This window comes from Sprattus sprattus (assembly GCF_963457725.1).
Source record: "Sprattus sprattus genome assembly, chromosome: 6".
Classification (NCBI taxonomy): Eukaryota; Metazoa; Chordata; class Actinopteri; order Clupeiformes; family Clupeidae; genus Sprattus; species Sprattus sprattus.
Window position 1 is genome coordinate 10,741,592 of NC_137925.1, and position 20,964 is coordinate 10,762,555.

The window sequence follows — 20,964 nt, forward strand, 5'->3', positions numbered from 1 at the left end:
CTGCTCCCTCCTACCTAAATGCTCTTGTAAGGGCAAATGTTACACCCAGGACGCTGCGCTCATCTAGTGAGCGGCGTCTGGCACTGCCGCCTGTGAAAGCACGGCAATCCAGACTATTCTCAGTTGTAGTTCCACATTGGTGGAACGAACTGCTTAGCACTACCAGAGCAGGGGAGTCCCTCTCTACCTTCAAGAAGCTCTTGAAGACCCAACTCTTCAGAGAGCACCTCCCTTCCTTAATGATAAATCCCAATTGATCATACATTTGATGCTGATTGTTTGTTATTAGCCTAGGTAAGCCCCCTTAATACTACAAAAGGGCAGGTGTTGTGCAGTGTGCAAATACTCTGGCACATGCCCACATGCACATGTGATCTGTAAAAGCATGTTCTCTGTGGAAGGCCTGGATGGCCAAAGAATCTAAGAACAATATGTAGGCCATTCAGGAGCTGAACACATGCAATATCATTCAAGGGTTTTTAGAGTCTTAAGGGGATTCAATAAAACAGTAGTTTTCCTTACACCCACACATTAAATAATCCAACCATTCATTTATGTTAAAACAAATACTCTAAAGCATACAAGCATACTTAATTACATTTTTGTTATGTTCCTCAAATCTAAAATGTATGTTTGCATTGGACAAAGAATTTGTGGACTGTGATGTGTGGGTGAGATGTTTTATTTTTCATCTGGCAGAGTGCTCTTGATCACTCGTGCTACTTTCTCTAACCCTAGAGAAAACATTGGTGAATCCCATAAATCAGTAGGTGCTAACTGAATAAAAACAAATCATGGATACAAACATAAATAAGAGGACATTTGTTTGTAGAGCACTTCCTGCATGAGGCCCGATGTCACATAAAGCATGGAAAACGGGAGGACAAGAATTCCTAATGTGATGAGGGATACCCGGGACCTGGAGTACTTAACACTACTTTCCTCATTCATTAAACAACTGTGCCCATCACTGTGCCAATGGAGGCGGTGTGATGGTAATTATCTTGTCTCAGTGGAGACGAATGGCAGGGGCCCACCTGCACATCTGCCTCAGAGGCAGCGCGCATGCTTTTGAAGTCAAGAGAGGTGTCGAATGGATTCTCGTTGCTTGCCAGAATATAGGATACACCACTGACAGGTGCTGAGCCATTGCACACCTGTGTCTCTGTCACTTTAGGCGATGTTTTTTGGGTCGCATAATCTGCTCTTCGCAGAGCACAAGTTGTATACCTCTGTTTCCCATCCGATGTGCTGGTGGGAGAGAAAGCATCAACGCCTCCTAAACTGGTTAAAGAAACAATAAGGAGAGAGAGAGAGAGAGAGAGAGAGAGAGAGAGAGAGAGAGAGAGAGAGAGAGAGAGGAAAGCTGTGTTTTATTCTTCTCTATTTTATTGGTTCAACCTTTTCCATGCTGTGCTCAGCGTCTCAGATCTGTACTGTATGTAGAGCGTATTTATTCCTCTTGAAACTTGCTGAACGTGTACATTTTCTATGCTCACAGTCACAACTTAACAAATCAGCTGAATGTCGCTTAGTGCAGTCAACTAAGAACCATCAATCATCTCATTACAGTTAAAGATGCAATTACAGTTGATATAGCAACTGGTCCATGACTTTATAAAAGACTTGTATCTATGGCTACGGGGACAATTTTTTTTTCCTGACAGCATCTCCTTTATGGACTGACCTATTTCTCCAAGGAGGCTGAAGAAGTATGAAAGCTCCTCTGAGGGAAACTGTAACTGTATGAATGGCAAGGCTAACACAGAGGCAATGTCCATGGTGATACCCTTCATTTTACAGGGTATCAATTCAAACCAACTGTATTTGTTACAATCTGTACCTGCAAATCAGATGGAAGTCATTGTTGAGGATGAGATCCAAAATAGTCATCCATCCCATTGCCATGACTAACATCTAAGAGCTCTGAAACTCCTCTGTGCTGGAGCCTCTATCCTTCTTCTTTACTCTCTCTGCTCCTCAAACAAAGCAAACTACATTTACATTTAGTCATTTAGCAGATGCTTTTGTCCAAAGCAACGTACAAGGGAGAGAACAGTCAAGCTAAGAGCAATAAAACCTGGTGTAACAATAAATACTGCTTTTTTTTTTCAAGAAATAGAAAAAGACATAGAAAGAAAAAGAAGTGCGGGACTGTCACTGCTTAAGTGCAAATTAAGCCAAGGTGCCAGTTAGGAAGGGAGGTGCTCTCTGAAGAGTTGGGTCTTCAAGAGCTTCTTGAACGTAGAGAATGACGCCCCTGCTCTGGTAGTGCTAGGCAGTTCGTTCCACCAACGTGGAACTACAACTGAGAATAGTTTGGATTGCCGTGCTTGCACAGGCGGCAGTGCCAGACGCCGCTCACTAGATGAGCGCAGCGTCCTGGGTGTAACATTTGCCCTTACAAGAGCATTTAGGTAGGAGGGAGCAGAACCAGCAAGCACTCTGTAGGCAAGCATAAGTGACTTGAACTTAACAAGGGGCCATTACCTGTCTGTGTTTAAAGAGGATCAGAATGCACACTCACACACTGCCCTTTCTCGTGTGCTAATAGCCAGTACATAGAGGCTTAACAAGATACTTTGTCATTTTTCAACTGGGGCCCCATTTTTAGATCTTTTTGGGTCCAAACGTTCACTAAGGACAATGAAGTGTATTGTAGTTGTAATTGTAGTATTGTAAGAGTCCAATATTGAGTTAGAACAGTAAAATTGACAACTGCATAACGGCTTTACAATTGAATCCTTTCAAGCAAGCTAAAGTCAACCGCTTATGTTTGCCACTGACTTGCCTCATGTGTACCTGCCATTTTTGCGGTTTCCGGTTTTAACGTTATAAATCTGGACTGATTTTGGTCACTAATATTGTCCTCAGTTAAAGTTTGGACCCAAAAAAGGGCCCAGATTGAAAAATCCCCAAAATTCCCTTTAAGCCACAACCTGAAGGCAGGCTTCATATGGAGAGGCCACTTTAAGACACCTTGTCTTGCCTGATGACTGATGCACATAATTAAGAATACATGTTGTTCTCTGACTGTTATATGAGTTATATATATATAGTAACAGAAGTACAGTAAAAAGTGGTGTAGTCCACACAGCAGAACTGTAGCTTGGACATGAAAGATGAAATCTCTGGTTTTGTTGTTCATACTGTCCATGTCAATTAGCAGAAAAGTCCATCCATGAAGACAATCAGAAACACAAGGTCTTTTCAAGTCTTGACATGTGTAGATCTACGCTGAACACAATAGACTTGTTTATTTTCCTTATTTGTGTTTCATATCTGTTTCTTGAATTGTTTGTGTCCGCAGTAGCAACTTAAGGCAGATCTGGTCTACCAAGGCCAAACACTCCACCATGTAATAAACATAAATAAAGCTGACAAACACATCCGTTTACAGTTTTATTACTCAACTAGACTTGAATCGTACCTACCATTGTTTTAATAAAATTCTCTGAGTTAAGAAGTGAAGAAAAAGGGTCACAGCAAGGCTTCACAAATAATGTTCTACATGAAAAAATTACACTATTTTCAGACAAACAGTCACTGATTACTAAATGAAACCCTATTTCAGGAAAATGAAAGAAAGAAAGATGTACAGAGCTTACTTCACAGAAACAAAATATTTATTGATTCCTTTTAATGAAATAGAAATGTAGTATTTGGTTGCGGCTGAGGCTGAGGCACACAAAGAGACTACGACAGGTGCAAGCTTAAAACAGCCACTAGATTAAACACAAGCTATACCACTCTCCAACAACAAAAGCTAAGATTTCTGAAAAAAAATGAAACAGCAATGCATGTTTGACATTAATGCAACTACTGTAGCTATTCTTCATTGCTCTGTCCTGAACATGAGAAAATAGCATGTTTACTTACAAAATGAAAAGATTCTCAGGCGATAAACTTTAAAACTTTGACTTTGAGAAACATGTTTCGTCGACAGAAAACAAGTCCATTGTTATGGTGCTGAGCAGTTATGGTGCGGTCATCACATCATCACTGTCTGACGTGGGAGAACACTACAAGGGAAGAACAAAATGAACAAGCGAGCCTAAAAATGAAATGAAATAACTACCCTGTGTTCTGTAATGTACGCGAGGGGGGTGTGGGCTGAGGGTGGATTTCAATCGCTGTAGAGAATGTCTTTGTTTGCACAGGAGTTTGACAGAAGCCTCTGCCAGGAAGGGAGAATAATATCTCAGTGTTCCAGAAGCCTCCGGCGATGGCGGCATGACACAGCTCTGGCCCCTTTGTGCGTCTCTACGCTACCGTGCGTGGGTGGTGCCACCACGGGAATCAAGTGGCAAATGATTCATAGAGATTTAAAGATGAAATGAAAAACTGTTTAATGATATGGCCATACTCCCCCCCCCCCCCCCCATGTGTGATGGCATATCTTCTGCAATGGTAAGCCCCTGGCAAATGGAACAACCCTACCTCGGGGAGGAATGGTCAGGAACCAAAAGACCAAATAGCGAATACATCACAGTTAAGTTTTGCTTCTCAGACAAACAGGATAACAACAGCAATGCAACACTTCACAGACGCAGAGATACTTCTCACAACATCGCGTCTCATTGTTTATGACATCTGAAGTCTCTGGAGATGGGTGCATCAGCAACATTAAGGAATACTGTATTCCATTTTAAAATCATCTTTTTAAGAAGAATGACTTCACCCCTAGCATTGAGCTTAACTGCATTATTTAGAAAAAATGTACAGAGGCGGGCATGGGGCTGGAGGGGACTGGCCTCGGAGAGTGTACTCCATTCAAATGTATATCATGATGTACCAAACACTCAAATCTACGTCAGCATTCGCCTCGGATGATTTTGAAACAGAAGATGACGTATTGAGCCATTTCCATCCTACACTATAAAATGCTGATTTTTTTATAAAAATGGTAATTTTGTCAATATTAACACATAACAGCATTGATGTGTTTCATCACAGTACAGTAATATAATTTAGTTTACAGCCCAACAAAAGCACATTTAAGTCTACACTACCTCTTTAATCACAACGTGTGTGCATACTGCATATGGGAGAGATAAAAAACAACAGGGAGAGGAGAAGCGAGAGAAAGGAGAAAGAGAACTAAGAGACAGCGTGGGTGGAAGAGGACAGAAGGATATGAATCCTGGAGGTGGATTCATGCCCTTGCTTTTCTACCGAGTGTCTTACTTATGGGGCCCCATAAAAAAAAAACACTTTATTCTCACATATTTCGCTCATAACTCACTGACACTAACAGGCACAAGTCTGTGAATGTGTGTGTGTGTGTGTGTGTACGTGTGTGTGTGTGTAATTGCTGACCAATGAGGCACTTCTGAGATTCTTATTCTCTACTGAGGCTTTTATGTCCTACCAGCAGGGCTTTCTGTTTTTTCCCTAAGCTCTTTGCCATGTGCTGTCCCCACCGTCTTTACTCATTAAAGACTGTCTCTGCATCAGGGGATATTTATGGGAGCCTCTCTACGTGTAAGACTATGTCGACGCACAGGAGATAGGTGGGTAGGTGCATGACACTTGAAAAAGCTACAGTAAAGCACTCAAAACTGTCTAGCTGAACTTCATTATTCTGCCTCTACTGGAAATTCAGTGACTGACTGAGACATACGTATGTTGTAAAATAAATTATGAAACATTTTGTTACATTTGTCATATTCCCCCTGACAAGAGCTGTTTTTTTTTTACATACATGGTATAAGTCACCAACATTAGATCACAAAATAAGCTTAAAATCTCTTTTCACATTTTCAGAGTATAGATGCCAAATGCCCTGCCACGCCAAAAAAAAAACACCTTAAAAGCTTGATAAAACTTCACAGGATAATTTACTGTCTGTTAACTTCTGTCATCAGCCCAGAAATGTAGCATAGAATATAGCTTGCCAGTTCAGTCCACTGTCACCCAGGCCTGCATCTGTTGTCGGTAACAAGTGAAACCATTCTAAACGTGGCTAATTAAGTATTGATGGATGCTACTCAGGAGTGCGGGAGTCGTCCGTAAGACATCCACCGCCGGATGCTGCTGCTGCGGTTTGATGGCGTTGGCACAGGTGCTTTCACTTGTGCGCGGCCCGCCCGTCCTAATGCCGCATGCTGTTCGCGACAGGCATAACAAACTGAACGAGGGCCTTATATCAGCTGCTAAGTGGCTGTGGCCTCACCGGGGCCGGTAAACACTCGGCGCATCAACAAAGTGCAGCTGCACCTCATTTGTGCTGATTGAAGGCAATGCGGGTGATTGCAGTGCTCTCCCTTGTCACTTTGGATACTGCTGGGGGGGGGGGGGGGGTTGGGAATGAGAAATGTATTTGTGAGACTGAGGGATTTTTAAACCTGCTCTGCGCTTTTCGGTAGATCCACCTTTCAAATTGGAAATACAGGATTGGTGGTCTTCCTGCCGAGCATTTCTGCCTGACGCACCTCCTCTGGTGCCGTTGGAAATCTAGTGTACCTGGTCGATAACTTGTTAAGAAAATGGTTTCATTGGCTAGTCATCTTTTGTTGAGAAAATGGTAATGAGGGGTAGTAAGAGTGATTGTGAGCACTTAGTTTGGATTTACACTGGAATATCTACTCCCCTGGAGTCCTAAATCGACATACCTGAGATCACTGAAAATGCTCAATTACAGGAGTGTCAGCTACAGGGAAGCAGCTGAACGTCTCTATGACGACTCAAGGTAAAGGCACATGCATATGCTATGCACATACTGTTGAGTTTTGTCCGCTCAGTGCGTTGATGCTGTGCATGTGTGTAGTTGACTTTTCATTCATCTTGTGAAGTCACAAATGGTCACAGTTGGATGTATGCTAGATATTCAAAGGTTAGGCAGTGAGAAATTACTTCCAAGAGAGATCAGTCTGCTTCACAACAAATATCTTGACATGAACACTGAGCTCCTTTCAATCGAATGTGTTTTTTTTGTTATTTTGTTCTGCTATCATAGAAAAAGAATGGCAGAAGTTCACGACTCAAAGCAAGTCTGCTGAGGAGTTAAATAATACTGTAAATCTATTTCAAGTAAAAGGCGGTAGCCTTTTTTCACACTACAAGTAGCTGATCTGCAGAAGATTGTTATTCTCCACTGGCTCCTCTGGCAGTGGTTTGACACTTCCGTTTTTAGCTCCATTAAGTAAGGAAGGCATGGCCACCGGAGGCCCAGAGCCTGGGGCTTTCCCTGGGCCGTTCTCTGCCGCCATCCCCCTCCCGTCTGGAGAAACAAACTCGTGTGCCTCTGAGGCTGCTACCTTGTCGGAGAGCAGTGCACAAGAGGTCTCGGCCTGCTGCCGGGTGACATTGCCGTTTCCGTTCTGGGTGATCTTACAGATCTCCGTCATCTCCGTCACCTCCTCCTGATCTTCGTCATCGTCCTCCTCCTCCTCCTGGTTGCCCCTCACACCCCTCCGCAGGCTCTCCCGTGGCTTGAGCATGTGGCGCCGCTGCTGCAGCTCCTCCTCCTGCTGCGGCTGCTGCTGCTCCCCCTGCCGCTGGCGGCGGTGCTGGTCTGTGGTGTCGTGGTTGTCCACGCGGCGCGAGGAGCGGCACAGGGCCTTCCGGAAGCCCCTCTTGAAGTTGTCGGACATGAAGCCGTAGATGATGGGGTTGGCGCAGCTGTTGGCGTAGGACAGCACCACCATGTAGTAGTAGAGGCCCTTGGGCTCTTCGGGCAGCTGCACCATCAGGTTGAGGATGTTGAGCGCGTAGAAGGGCAGCCAGCAGAGCATGAACACGGCCACCACGATCACCACCATGCGCGTCACCTTGCGCTCGGACTTGCGGCGCTTGGTGGACGTGGCATGCACCTTCTTGCCCGAGCTGCGGATCTTGAAGACGATGAGCAGGTAGCACAGGCAGATGACCAGCAGCGGGAGGAAGAAGCCAACGATGGAGGTGAAGATGATGAAGGCCGCCCGCCACACGCTCTCCGGTTGCGGCCAGATGATGTTGCAGTGGCCGTGGTGCACGCCGGCAAACACCACCACAGGCAGCACCACTGTGAAGGAGAGCAGCCACACGGTGGCGTTGACCACCTTGGCCACCTGCGGCCGGCGCCACTTGCACGAGCGGATGGGGTGCACCACGGCCAGGTAGCGGTCGATGCTCATCACCGTCAGGCAGAAGATGCTGCAGAACTGGTTGATGCCGTCCACCGTCATCACCAAACGGCACATGAGTGAGCCAAAGGGCCATGAGTGCATTGCACCCTGCACGGCCAGGAAGGGGAGCCCCAGCATGAAGAGCTCGTCGGCGATGGCCAGGTTCAGGATGTAGATGTTGGTGACCGACTCCGTTTTGGAGTAGTGCAGCACGATGTGGATGACCAGCGTGTTGCCGCCTAGGCCAATGATGCACACCACGATGTAGATTAACGGAATGAGCACCCCCGATATGGGCCCCTGGGGGTTCGCCGGGGTCGTGCTGTTGCAGCCGGTGTCGTTGAGGAGGCAAGAGCTATTTAGGGTGTCATTGAACAGGGCCTGGAACATGGGCAGGTCTGGGTAAAGGTCGAAGACAGACCCGTTGTCATGAGCGTAGCCAGCTGTGAAAGGGTACGCGGAGGTAAACTCCATGGTGCCTTGCTTAGAAGCCTCGGGCGATGACCTCTGTCCACCCTATAGCTATAGCATTTGTCCTGAGGATAGGAAAAGAAGAAGGTCAAGGTATATATGTGAATTAAACTGGATGTAATTAGGAGAATAATGAGGCTATATACTATCGGATATGATTCACAATACATGATACAGAGTACATTGAAAAGGGGACCCCAAGGGGGATTTCTTGATATCATAATAGCATGCTTAATTGTTGGGCCTAGTTTTGCTTTCAATCTGACCACAAGCTATCGTCACAGTTAACACTGATAATGCAAGCAGTCAGGGCGTGTAATTTCAGCCGGCGTAAATTGTCCAGGGAGAAAAAACTAAAATGGCATAGCGATCAAAGGCAAAGGGAAGTGTGTACACATGACAAAGTGGTTTGGGGGAAACAAAAAAAAAAAAAAAACACAATTAACTGATAAGAAGAACTCATGGGAAAGACCAGAGCACATGGTGTGGCCGTCATCGTGGGTCAGACAGGAAACAATTAAGTGAGATGGAGAAGGTTGACTTTGCCCTGAGGTCTGTGTTTGGCTAACCTCTGTGGCTATTGACAACCCAGATAAAACCAACAGCGTGTGATCCCACACACAGACAGCACAGCTGTTGCCGATAATTGATATTTTATCTGCAACCGAGCTGTGGGGAGGTATGAGTGTGTGTGAACGACCGACCCAAGTGATCAGGTGTCTACTGATGTACGAGACACTGCTCTGTGCAAACAGGGTGCTGACGTGTCTGTGTTTGACCTCCTGGAACATTTACACCTGCCTCTTTTCACTCTCGCTCTCTCTCTGCTGCTCATACATGCACCAATACACATACTTTCTGTCTCTCACACATGCACACATTCACACACGCACTCATTCACACACACACACACACACACACACACACACACACACACACACACACACACACACACACACACACACACACACACACACACACACAATCATGGGTGTAAGGGAACAAATAAAGAAATATTGTCCTGATGGTCAACAATATACAAGCACAGCCTTACAAAGGGATTAAGTGTACTACTGAAGAGATCCACTTTATTGGATATATTTGTCAAGTGCCATGACTCGATTGAAAAACACCATTTTCTATGGACTTTCTATGGAGCTGAGGATGTTTGAAGAGTTTTGTTGCTAGAACAGTATACATTGAAAGCTTTTGAGTAAACGCCAATGTTGATCTAAAATGATAAAACAAGTATGTTAAGGACCGATAACTAAACAATCAAGCCTGTTTATCATGATACTTTTCCACACCTGATTGGAAATTTTGGTTCGGTTTCGGTTAAAACTGCTTTAACCAGCCAATAGAAGCCTATGTTGTTGGTAATAGTTACTTTTTGCGGCACTGTAAATAAGCAATGAGAAAATTACATTTAAGAGGCAATATCTGTGATGTCTGAAGCACAAGCACCACTTGTTAATGTTAGAAGTTGGCAGAGGCAGATGTAAAAACGAATTTAATGGCTCAAACATTGACTGTGTAATATCCATTTGAAAAACAAATGATTAGCTGAGGGTGACATCTGTGGACTGAAATGATCTAAAACAGCAGTAAGGAGTTTTGGTCTAAAACTAGCAAGCTAATTAGCTTAAGGGCATGTAGAAACCTTGCCAACACCACAAACGGTCCATTTGGCACTAACAAAAGCTTGGCAACATACTAACTAGTGTATTTTTAGCGATGGTGTTGGCAATGTCAAGCTGTCTAAAGCTTTTCTTTCATTTCCGCAGGGTATTATGTTCATGACTGCAGAACTACATAGTGCATGAAATGACCAATTAATGTATTGGTCTTTCATATGACTATATATGTAGATGATCCCAAAACTACTTCCCTATACAAATAGTTGCATAGCCATGTGATGTGGTTTATATTAGACTGTCATTTTCTTCATCATAGTGTTGTTATTATTTTGTTACTTCATGGACATGCTGACATACCATCATTCTGAGCTCATGAGCGAATGGTAAATGGATAGAGGACTTTTAATAATACACTACTATTAATTTATATTCTGTAGACTTTTAATAATACACTACTATTAATATCTATTCTGTAAGCTTTTAATAATACACTACTATTAATATCTATTCTGTAATCTTTTAATAATACACTACTATTAATATACCATTAATTCTGTAGTCTGCAGTGAGATTGTTTGTCAATAGATGAATGAGTGGTTCACTTGAGATAAGGACATACAGCACGACACAGGAAAGAGAAAACACGCGTCAAGAGTGAGGAAAAAACAACTTGCGTTGCATGTCTTGCTTTTTTTGTGGCCACCACAGCCTACCCTTCTCTCTAAAGGGGTGTACATTCTCATATTGATTTGACTGGAGCTAACCCAGGCAGTCTAGGGCGAGATCTGGCTAAGTTAGCAAATGTCCAGAACGGCATGATCCTTTAAAAGCAGATGGAAAGCCTACAGGCCTTATTGCTGTGAACCGGACAATTCTGGAACCCAAGAAGCCGGATGAAATTAGGGCGCATAGCTTGAAAGAGCATATGTGGGCTTTCATCTTAAGTTTGTGCGCTGATGCTTAGGTGAATCTTACTCTCTCATCAAAGTGAATGATGGAGAGGACCATTTTATTGTTATTTATTTTGTTGTTATCTGAATTATTTGAATATTACTGTAACTGTTTGAATGCGCTGAAATATCTGACGTAGGTCAGTTGTGATGAGCGGTTCATGAAGAGTGCTGAATGAACAATAACAAATACACAATATCCAATGGTTTTATGTGCATGGAACACACAAACACTCAGTCCCTCAAATATACACACACACAATAAAATCGTCTCTTAAATACGAGGGTATGAGTTTTTTTTGCTTACACTGATACAACACAACTATCCTAAATCTCTCAACGTGTGGTGAAAAATACTACCTATTTCTTTGCATACAGCTTCTAATCTGTTCAGCTAACATTATTAAATATTTGTATTACCACAAATATTAACGTAAAACCCTGTGGAGCATTCATTTACACCAAATGTACATAAAATGGTTCATGAAAGGTTTCCAGATGAGCATAATCACTCTCCATCCCTCTCTATGCTCCAACTTGCAATACTGTTTCATGATGACAACCCTATACATGCACTGAACTCATCTCCGTCCAACAGAAAGAATGTTATTTGCCGGGACCAATCAGCTGTGAAGGGAAGGGCAAACAGGACAGGATAATAAGTTGATTTTCCAGTTGATGTGTGGAAAATAGATACATTTTTTACGCTCCATTTCTGAGAGCCAAGGAACCGATGGATAAAAACACATTCACAGGTATCAACACACACACACACACACACACACACACACACACACACACACACACACACACACACACAAACACACGCAAACGTTTAGACAGACTGCTTGGTTTGCAGAGCTCGGCTGGCTTCAAATAAAATTAAAAACATCCTTTCAATACACTCAACAAAATCAATTTCTGATTTTTCATGAGAAACACTCCTTTTCTTTAAAAGCTTGCATTCTGCCTGGCTGATGGATTTCAATATCCATTGCTTCCGAGAAACCAATGCCATTCACCATCTAAAGCAGACACACCAAATGTCCTTGAATCACATGCGGCTTTGAATACTTTACAAACTAAAAGGATCCACTCCAATAGTAAACAGTGAAATGGCCCATGCAACATCCCTTCCACCAAGTTTCATAAAATTCGGAATTGGTAGTTTGCCCTAATCTTGTTGACAGGCAGACCAACGGAAAACATGATCTCCTTGGCAGAGGTAACTATAGCAACTATAGTAACTATAGGTAACTATAGCATGTAACTGGCTCCAGGAAGTACAGATTCTGGACTGTGCTATAGCTGCACAGAGCGGCACAATCTGGTGAAATAAACACAACAGCCTCATTAAGACTTGTGCTCTCCCTACAGCATGCCATGGTCCCCTCTGGTGAAATGCCTTTTCCTAACAGGCTTCACAGATGTCGCACTCAGGACAACATTTGAATTTGTTCGGAGGACAGAAGGGGAGGGGGAGGGGGAGGGGGAGGGGGAGGGGGAGGGGGAGGGATGCCACGGCTCCCAACCACAGACCCTTGGCATTCACATGGCTACAGTGCTCCTGCTGCTGCTGCTGTTGATCAGCCTCTTCCTCATCACAGCTCACAGGGGAGCCGTCCATCGAGCTGCAGAGGAGCCCTGATTAGGTTGGGAGACAGCACTATGGCGGTGTGCATCTGATTGTGCCTCTGAGCGGGAGCCAGTGGAATCCAACCCACACCCCCATTCCACTGTCATCTTGGAAACTGGGGAAAATAATCAATGTGCATCTACAAGCAGAGATGTCACTCTTTTCCAACACGAGCCTCCCCAACACACGTTTTTAAGTGAAGCTCAGGCTTTATACCGACTTAGAGAATACAGGGCAGACATTGGTTGAGGCGTCACACAGTCCATCAGACAGGGAGTAGCCCAAGCCACATGTACAGAATACAGAGCAGATCTGCCGCAGGTTGTTTATGTAATCTCACTTGGCACCTGAAGCAGTGTGGCACAGTGCCGACCTGCTGTCGTATAGAAAGTGCCAGCCTACACAAACACTGTCCCACTCTAGCACCCACCACTCCTACAACTCATGCGTGGAGGAATTACATTCTTAAGCCTCCTTTCGCCGAATCCATCCAACCCCTGTTTTTACATCGACTACAAAAATTCCCACGGCAGGTTCTCACTGGAGGCCGAGGCAGCGCTGGTGGCACTCTGGTGCCCCCGTTGATATCTGGCTCAGCGAGTACCACCAGCAGGTCTATGGGCGATGCGCCAATCAGGCATAAATTGCTCCCGGTGTGCCACCTGCCACACTGCGAACATCTTTCTCTCTCTCTGTCTCTCTTTCTCTCTTTCCTCCACCCTCAGGTGCCCTTTGATATGACTCTGCTCTTTTGATGCCAGCTTGACGCTCTTTGATTTTCAAGAGGGGCTGCTGGCCCGGGCTGTCATTTTTACAGATCCTCTTACCCCTCTCTCTCCTCCCCTCTCTCCCTATCACTTTCCTTTGAGCCTTTCCCTCTTTGCATCTGGAAAACAGAAGTTTAATGTGTCTTCTCTTGTCGATATTTCTTGCATCACTAAGTCTTGTTGCAGTTCAACGTCTGACTACTCTAAAAGATTGACATCATTGTGTTATTCATTACAAGACCGTGGACCTCCTTGGGGTATTACACAACCTCTTAGTCAGCCACTGTTGGAGGTAAGGAGAGATTAGATCCTACATGGCTCAGGTCTGCAGTGGAGGTTTCAAATGCAGTACAGCTGATAAGTAGAAATGTCAGAGGAAATGGCAGTCGTACCTGTAACTCTGTGTGTGTGAGGGTGTTGGTGTGTGTGTGTGTGTGTGGGTATGTGCAAGTATTTTTTCCCCCTCATTGAACATGAGATTATGATCTCCTCTGAGATGAGACACACTTACGGGTAACTTAATGCATCGACACCACCCTCTCCATCATGGCAGCGTAAAAACAGCAATCGTGTAATACATTCTACTTTCAAAGAACTCTCCATTTTTCTCTTTAATAAGCAATGTTTGTATAAGGCCTGTCATCTTTTCTGCTTCCCTGTGGGTGAATTATTTATGAAATTCCATCCTTGAGTTGCAAAAAGGAGCCTCAAAGCAGTGGTGCATCTCCATCATCAATCATCTTAATTTCAGCTCACCTTTTACACACACACACACGCACACACACACACACACACACACACACACACACACACACACACACACACACACACACACACACACACACTCAGGGGGTCGTGGGTGTGGGATAGAGGGGGTCAAAGGGGAGGCGACAAGTGCTGTAATTATAGAACACAAAAAAAGAGAAACGACTGGTGATTGTAAGAAGAACAGCACATCACAGAAAAAAATAAGTAGTGGAATCAAGGCATTCTCAGCTTGAAAGTGTATTTGTGTGTGTGTGTGGGTGGTTGGGGGCTGGGTGTGTATGTGTGTGTGTGTGTGTGTGGGGGGGGGTGGTTGGGGGCTGGGTGTGTATGTGTGTGTGGGTGGTTGGGGGCTGGGTGTTAAACTCCTTTCATTCCCGGAAATGGCTTCAAAACACTGGAAGGATGGTGCGCACACACACACACACACACACACGCACACACACACACACACACGCACACGCACACGCACACACACACCCACACAAACACAAACACACACACACACAAACACACACACCCACACACACGCACACGCACACATGCAAAGTGAGTTGTCCCTGTTCATGACCTGCTCTCTGTCCTCTGTTAAGCCTGGCCGAGCTGCCTGTGAAATAGTCCAAACAATAGTCACCTGCAACCCTTACTGAAATCATGTGAGCGCACACACAAAAACATAGATGATGACATAAAGAGCTCTTTCAGGTTTGGCTATCAAAGGCCGGTACCTGTCTGTATTGGACAGCTCTCACATTACCAAACAATGTTGTTTCGTGTACATGACATGTCATCATTATTTATTGAGTTTAATGGACTTTAAAGCGCCTTGAGACAAGAGTATTGTTTTGGCACTATATAAATACAATTTAATTGAATTGATACATGCATGCAAACTGTATAAATTCAGAGAAATGTTCAACTGTTATTCATACTCAAAAATATATTTTCCTTTAGCATACAGAACTATCCCTACACATCTGCCAATGGCAAAGCCAATCTGCTCAGAGTAAGAGGATGCAAATACAAAATCCCAAAGAAAACAGCAAGCCTCATTTTCTTACCGATCTATTACACAGTCATTTCATATACACTTGGCTTGGCTGCAAAGCATTTTGAAGGACCCATTCAATTCGATCGGCGATGATGATATCTTCACTCAGGGAAAAAGAAAAAAAAAGCAGAGATGCTTTGAAGCAGCGATGTGAAATATACACTATGAGATGTCAAACCTGAAATGTGCTCTCTGTTATGAGAGCTCCTTTCTTGTAAGATGACTGGTGTGGGCGTCTCACATATACAACGCTCTCTGGGGCCGATAGAAGGAGAAAATAAACTAAGCGGGAATCCCAGTTCTCCGGCTGTGTGATGCATTGCCCTAGCCTCTAATGACTTTTACTGACCGCACTCCTATAAATAGCTGTACCGAGCACACACAGGCCCGATCCAAAGCAGAGAAAGAGCACACAAATACTTGGTCATTTGGAGCCTTTTGTACACACTGAAACAGGTACAGAAAGAACTTGCCCCCCCTCTGACTGATACATGTCTTTGTGTCTCCCAGAGGGGCACAATCAACTAATTGGATATTTTCAGGGAGAACGGTGTGCAAAGCAGCGGGGGACAATAAATCTGGGCAAGGTCTTTTGACCGTCCTTGTTTGCATGGGTGGCTTTTCTAATGAAATGTAGTCCATTAAGTGCTGTAGGCTGTACGCTGCAGACAGGCTCTGTGTGGAAACTGGGAAACTGTCAGGCAAAATAACCGACTCTGGAGTACTCTTATTGCTACTGTTGTTTATGTAAACAGGACGATGCAGAGGGAAAAGAAATAAGAGGGAGTAGGAAATGACTCGAACCCAGGTCCCTTTGAAGGGGATGCTCTCCTGAAGACGTGACTTTTATGTGGAGATGAGTCGGGATGAAGGACCCAGCTGCCAGTGCAGAGCTGGGGTAGACGAGGTTGAGGATTCAGTTATGCGGAGTGTGTGTGTGTGTGTGTTGGGTGGGGGATGCTGCCCCCCCCCCCCCCCCCCCCCATGTTTGGCTCCCTCACAACTGTCAAGCTACAGGCTCACCACAAAGCTTTCAAGCTCGCCAAGACAGCCATAGGGTCCATTGGAATCAGCTGTCTTATATGACAGTGAGGCATTCGAAACTGATCAAACTCTCTTTTCCTGTCTGCCAAGATGTCTCCAAACTGCCTCCATGATGTTCACTTCTGAAGGCAATCTCGATGCTGCCCATTATCCATAATCAACTGGAACAATGCAAAATATTAAAATATTCTTAGAAGATGAGACACCTGTCTATTACTGCAGCGAGGCATCAAGGAACTAAGCAACCTATTGTTTCGTACACAACTACACACACACACTCACCTGTGTGCACATTTTCACACACACAGCCATGTGTGCACACACATGCCTGAGCCGGGGTCAAAATAATTTTAATAGTAAAGTAAAAATACGCTTGACAGCAGGCTTGGAATATTCAAAGACATCCTTTATTGTTACTTCAACTTAAAATACACTATTGTATGAAATCATATAACAGTAGCCTAGCCCATTTACTAATGAGATAATAATCACTTCCAAACTTTAAGTTAGCAAATGTCAAAATGATGTAAAGTATGCATTATATAAATCATGATCCACCAATAACACATGCAAGTTACATCTTACTTTGATTAACTGTAAATGTTTAACTAAGCCAACTGGATGATAACTATAGATACCGTAGATAACCAGCCACAAATAGCCTGCTGCAGTGGCTAGCCAGCCAGCTAATCCTGTGCAGTAGAAGGCTACATGATAAGGACCACAATGTAGCCACAACAATGTCCCACCTGGCTCTTTTCATGCCTCAGCATGTCTGTTGTGTTTTTAAAACTTAGCCATCCGCTCCCTTGCTTATATTGCAGCATGAATTGATGGCATGTAATGCAACTGTGTAACATATAATGTAAACACCTTCTGAAAACATAGCAGTTTGTCTAAATATTCTACCCATCAATGGCCAACATTCTCTCCCCACTGGATTTAGCCAGGAAAAACTTCCCTGGTCACAGACACTGAGCCTGCACACATACACGTACACACTCCCTCACACACAGATGTGTACACACACACTCACACAATCACGTACTGTACACATACACCGACGTGTGTAAACAAACACTAACACACACACACTCGCCACAGTTACCAGAACTAGTCTGTTATCTTTTCCACCACACACACACACACAAAAAAAGTGAATTGTCAGTGATTACTTAGGCATATCATGCTCAATGTGCTACCGCTGCTGCCTGGGGCGCTTATCTGGTTCCACAGTTTGGTGGTATAGACACTCTGGCACACACTCTGGCGTTGCTGCTGAGGATGACAGCGGCTTGGCAGGAGTGAGGAATTCACTGTCATTAGTGCCACCGGTGAAATGTTACAAACAAAGGGGAAATAAAACTGAAATAGAGAAGAGTAATGAAAAATGTCTGAAATCCAAAGACAAGGTCAGAGATTACAGTGAGGAGAGTGGCACGGCCTGACTACTGTTTGAAGAACTTATCAGCACTTAGTGGGCATAGCAATTTTCCGCGTAAACCCCTTTCCATCCCGCTCGCCCTCCCTGTGCGCTGGTTTATTCATGACGCAGTGTTTTTGGATGAGTTCTTGCATCTGTGGAACTACTGTTTTAACATTCATGTTTGTATGTTTGTTTGTTTGTTTGTCACTTTGCATTCCTATTCTGGGGAAAATGCTACAATACAGCAATAATATTCTCTCTCCATGTATTACTCTCAGCCAAAAAGATGACAACTTTGTGGCATCTGGACCTTTTCTATACAGTGCACAAAGGCATTTTTTGTCTCCCTGTCATCTTCTAACATACCAAATTGCTGACCAATCATCTTGAATAACATTGGCATTCCTGTGTAAAACACAGCCAATTCTCTGTGAGTGAAATGTGGTATGTTACGCAAGTTTTTCTCTTACGCAGATAACTCCTCTCTGCTGGTGACAAACAGTCATTGTTGGTGGCATTTCAAGGGTGGTATTGTTAATCCACCCACTGATCTCCCAGCAGTTATTAGTGAGATCTTGGAGAGGGAGTTTGTGCATGTATGTTTCAATTTCTACTTGAGGTTAAGGGTACACTGTGTATGGAGTTTGTCCCTTGCTGCTTTAAATAAGTTTACCGACACAAGATGGCATTCCCTGATTTGGGGTAGACCCTCCAGGGGCTTATTTGAGTCTTGAGACCATGAATAAATGATAAAGGGGTGACCTAGTACATCGCAATATGAATATCGTTCTGGCGCCCTCGTTTTATTGCGGTTATTAAATCAGCACCCCTGAAGCTTCAAAATAAAATAACATTCTGTAAGTCTTGTGTGAGATTGAAAAGAAATTAAATCCCTCTAGTGAGAATGGGGCCTCTCAAAATCCGCACCGCAACAAACCGCACGCCTCCAATGCATCTCCAAATTATCTCCAGAGTGCTTTTGACTCGGGACGCCATATCAGACTTTATCGCTGCGCTCTCATTTGATCTGTCCCCCTCTCCTCAACTGTCAAGATGCAGAGAAACACGGTGACCGTGAAAAACACACACACATCAGAGCAGATAAACACAAAACCTTATTTTCTGTCTATCTGATCTCACTTCAGCATCTCCTCTCCTTGTTCTCTCTTCTTTTTATCTCTCTTCTGCATCTTATCCCCTTCTTAGTGTCAGTGGAAAACAACAGTAGGAAACCAGAGTGGCTGTTTTTTTTGCTCAGTCTTTGGACAGTTTCTGTTATGTTGCACTGTCACATGATCAAACACTTCTGGAACTACCAATCTTTTTTTAACATTATATCTATGCTTGTTACTTTCAATCATTTTGAAACACTTCATGTGGTGGGACTCTTTTTGGTAAATACTTGCTTTGTCGCTGCGTGAGCTAATTTAAGGTGTTAACAGCTGGAGTGGTTTTAGACAGTACATTGAGAAGCTGCAGATGGCGGAGACTTGGGAGTAGAAAAAAAATGTTCTTCTGGTGAGAAACCTCACGAGACCTGTTAAGGTATGACTGCCATACGTGGTAGTGGGAGGGCCGAAGACACAAGATTATATTTATCCATGATGTGAGAACCCTGCAGGAGGGCACTAATGTAATTCTAGAGGGCTGTATGTGTACAATTACATCAGTAATTCACTAAACAGTGTGCAACAAAAGAATGAGGCATGCCTGATCACTATTTCCATTAAGGTTGTGAATGAGCATGCACCAGGTGGACCTGCTCTGGAGTGGCAGGGTAGGCGGTCATCCGGAGTAAGCCATAGATCACAAGGAGCTCCTAATTACACTGTGCACAAGGGCCCATTTTAATTATCCCAACCCCCCCCCCCCCCCCACCTAACTCCCCCCAGTAGTGCTGAGAGTAGAAACAACACTAATGTAGATGTATGAGCTCTTCATTTCTTCCTCTCTTCTCTCTCTCCCTCCCGCTCTCTCTCGTTCCCCCACTTCTCTGTCTTCCTCTAGCTTTTCGCGTGTCTCTCTAAACAGACTGCTTTCAGCAGGTTAACCAACCACTCACTATCGCATCTTACACCCCAACGCCTCTCCCTGCACACTGTGTTTCTGCCCCCGACACAAGAGCATAACAGCAGTGACTGAAAGCTGAAGGATGCTGTCTCAAAGATACGCATGTAGTGGAGGGCATGATAGGGAAAATCTGAGAGAAAAGATATTAAAGAGTAAGGGAATAATCCTGACAAAAATCTGTGGTCTCTAGTTGATGCAATTTTCCAGCAATACAGACATATTGATGCTGGAGTACATACTATAAATGTGAAATGATCGAACCTGCATACATTCTAGTAATATTTAGATTTTTATTTTCCATGTATTACACCCTTAACATGAAAGTGTGTCTCATAGCACAATGCACTTTTAGATAGCAGATACTGCAGGTTTTCTTACAAGATTTTCACTTAGCCATAAGTTCCATTGACTGCAGTCTGCATGTGGTCAGCATGCACTACACTTGACCAGCAACTACCCCTGACCTGCACTCCTGATTGAGGGGCTCACCCTGACTTGACCAACAGTAACAGCAGTGTGATCCACATCAAGTAGACTGCTTGAACCAAGAGCTATTTCTCAGTAGCTATTCGTGGCTTTCTTTTCATAAGAATGTTCTCTCTTAACAAGAAAAGTGCCTCTGGTGAACAGACCTCCAAGGACGTATCTACTGCCTTTTGTATAACGACATATTATATATATATTAGATGTCAATTCTATGCCAAGTATCCTGTTTTTATATTCAAACAAATATACAATTATAACCAACACAGACACATCTCTCTGGTCACAGACACACTCTTCTTCTACAAGCTTTGGTATGTAGCCTGTTTCGTTTTAAAGTAGTTTAGACGGCGAAGTAATTTTTAGGCTATTTATCGTCACCGATATTCATGTACAAAGATGAACTTAGCTTTAGGGAGAGTCAGCTTTGTTCTGATGCTTGTTTCACGTAGTTTTGATCAAATTTGTTTACTGCCTTAATATACGTAGATATGGAAACTCACCTTGTATGGAACTGTTGAAGCGCTGAACTGCTTTGTAGATATCCGGAAAATTA

The 20,964-nt window shown here is 43.9% G+C and overlaps 1 protein-coding gene across 1 annotated transcript; it reads right to left on the reverse strand.

The window, feature by feature from the left end:
• Positions 1-7,058: 7,058 nt before the first annotated feature.
• On the reverse strand, positions 7,059-8,582 carry LOC308367152 (somatostatin receptor type 5-like; the record flags this gene model as incomplete). The annotated part of the gene is made up of 1 exon (XM_080840966.1): positions 7,059-8,582. One exon carries the CDS (start codon positions 8,580-8,582, stop codon positions 7,059-7,061), a length of 1,524 nt encoding a protein of 507 aa, XP_080697092.1.
• Positions 8,583-20,964: the final 12,382 nt, after the last annotated feature.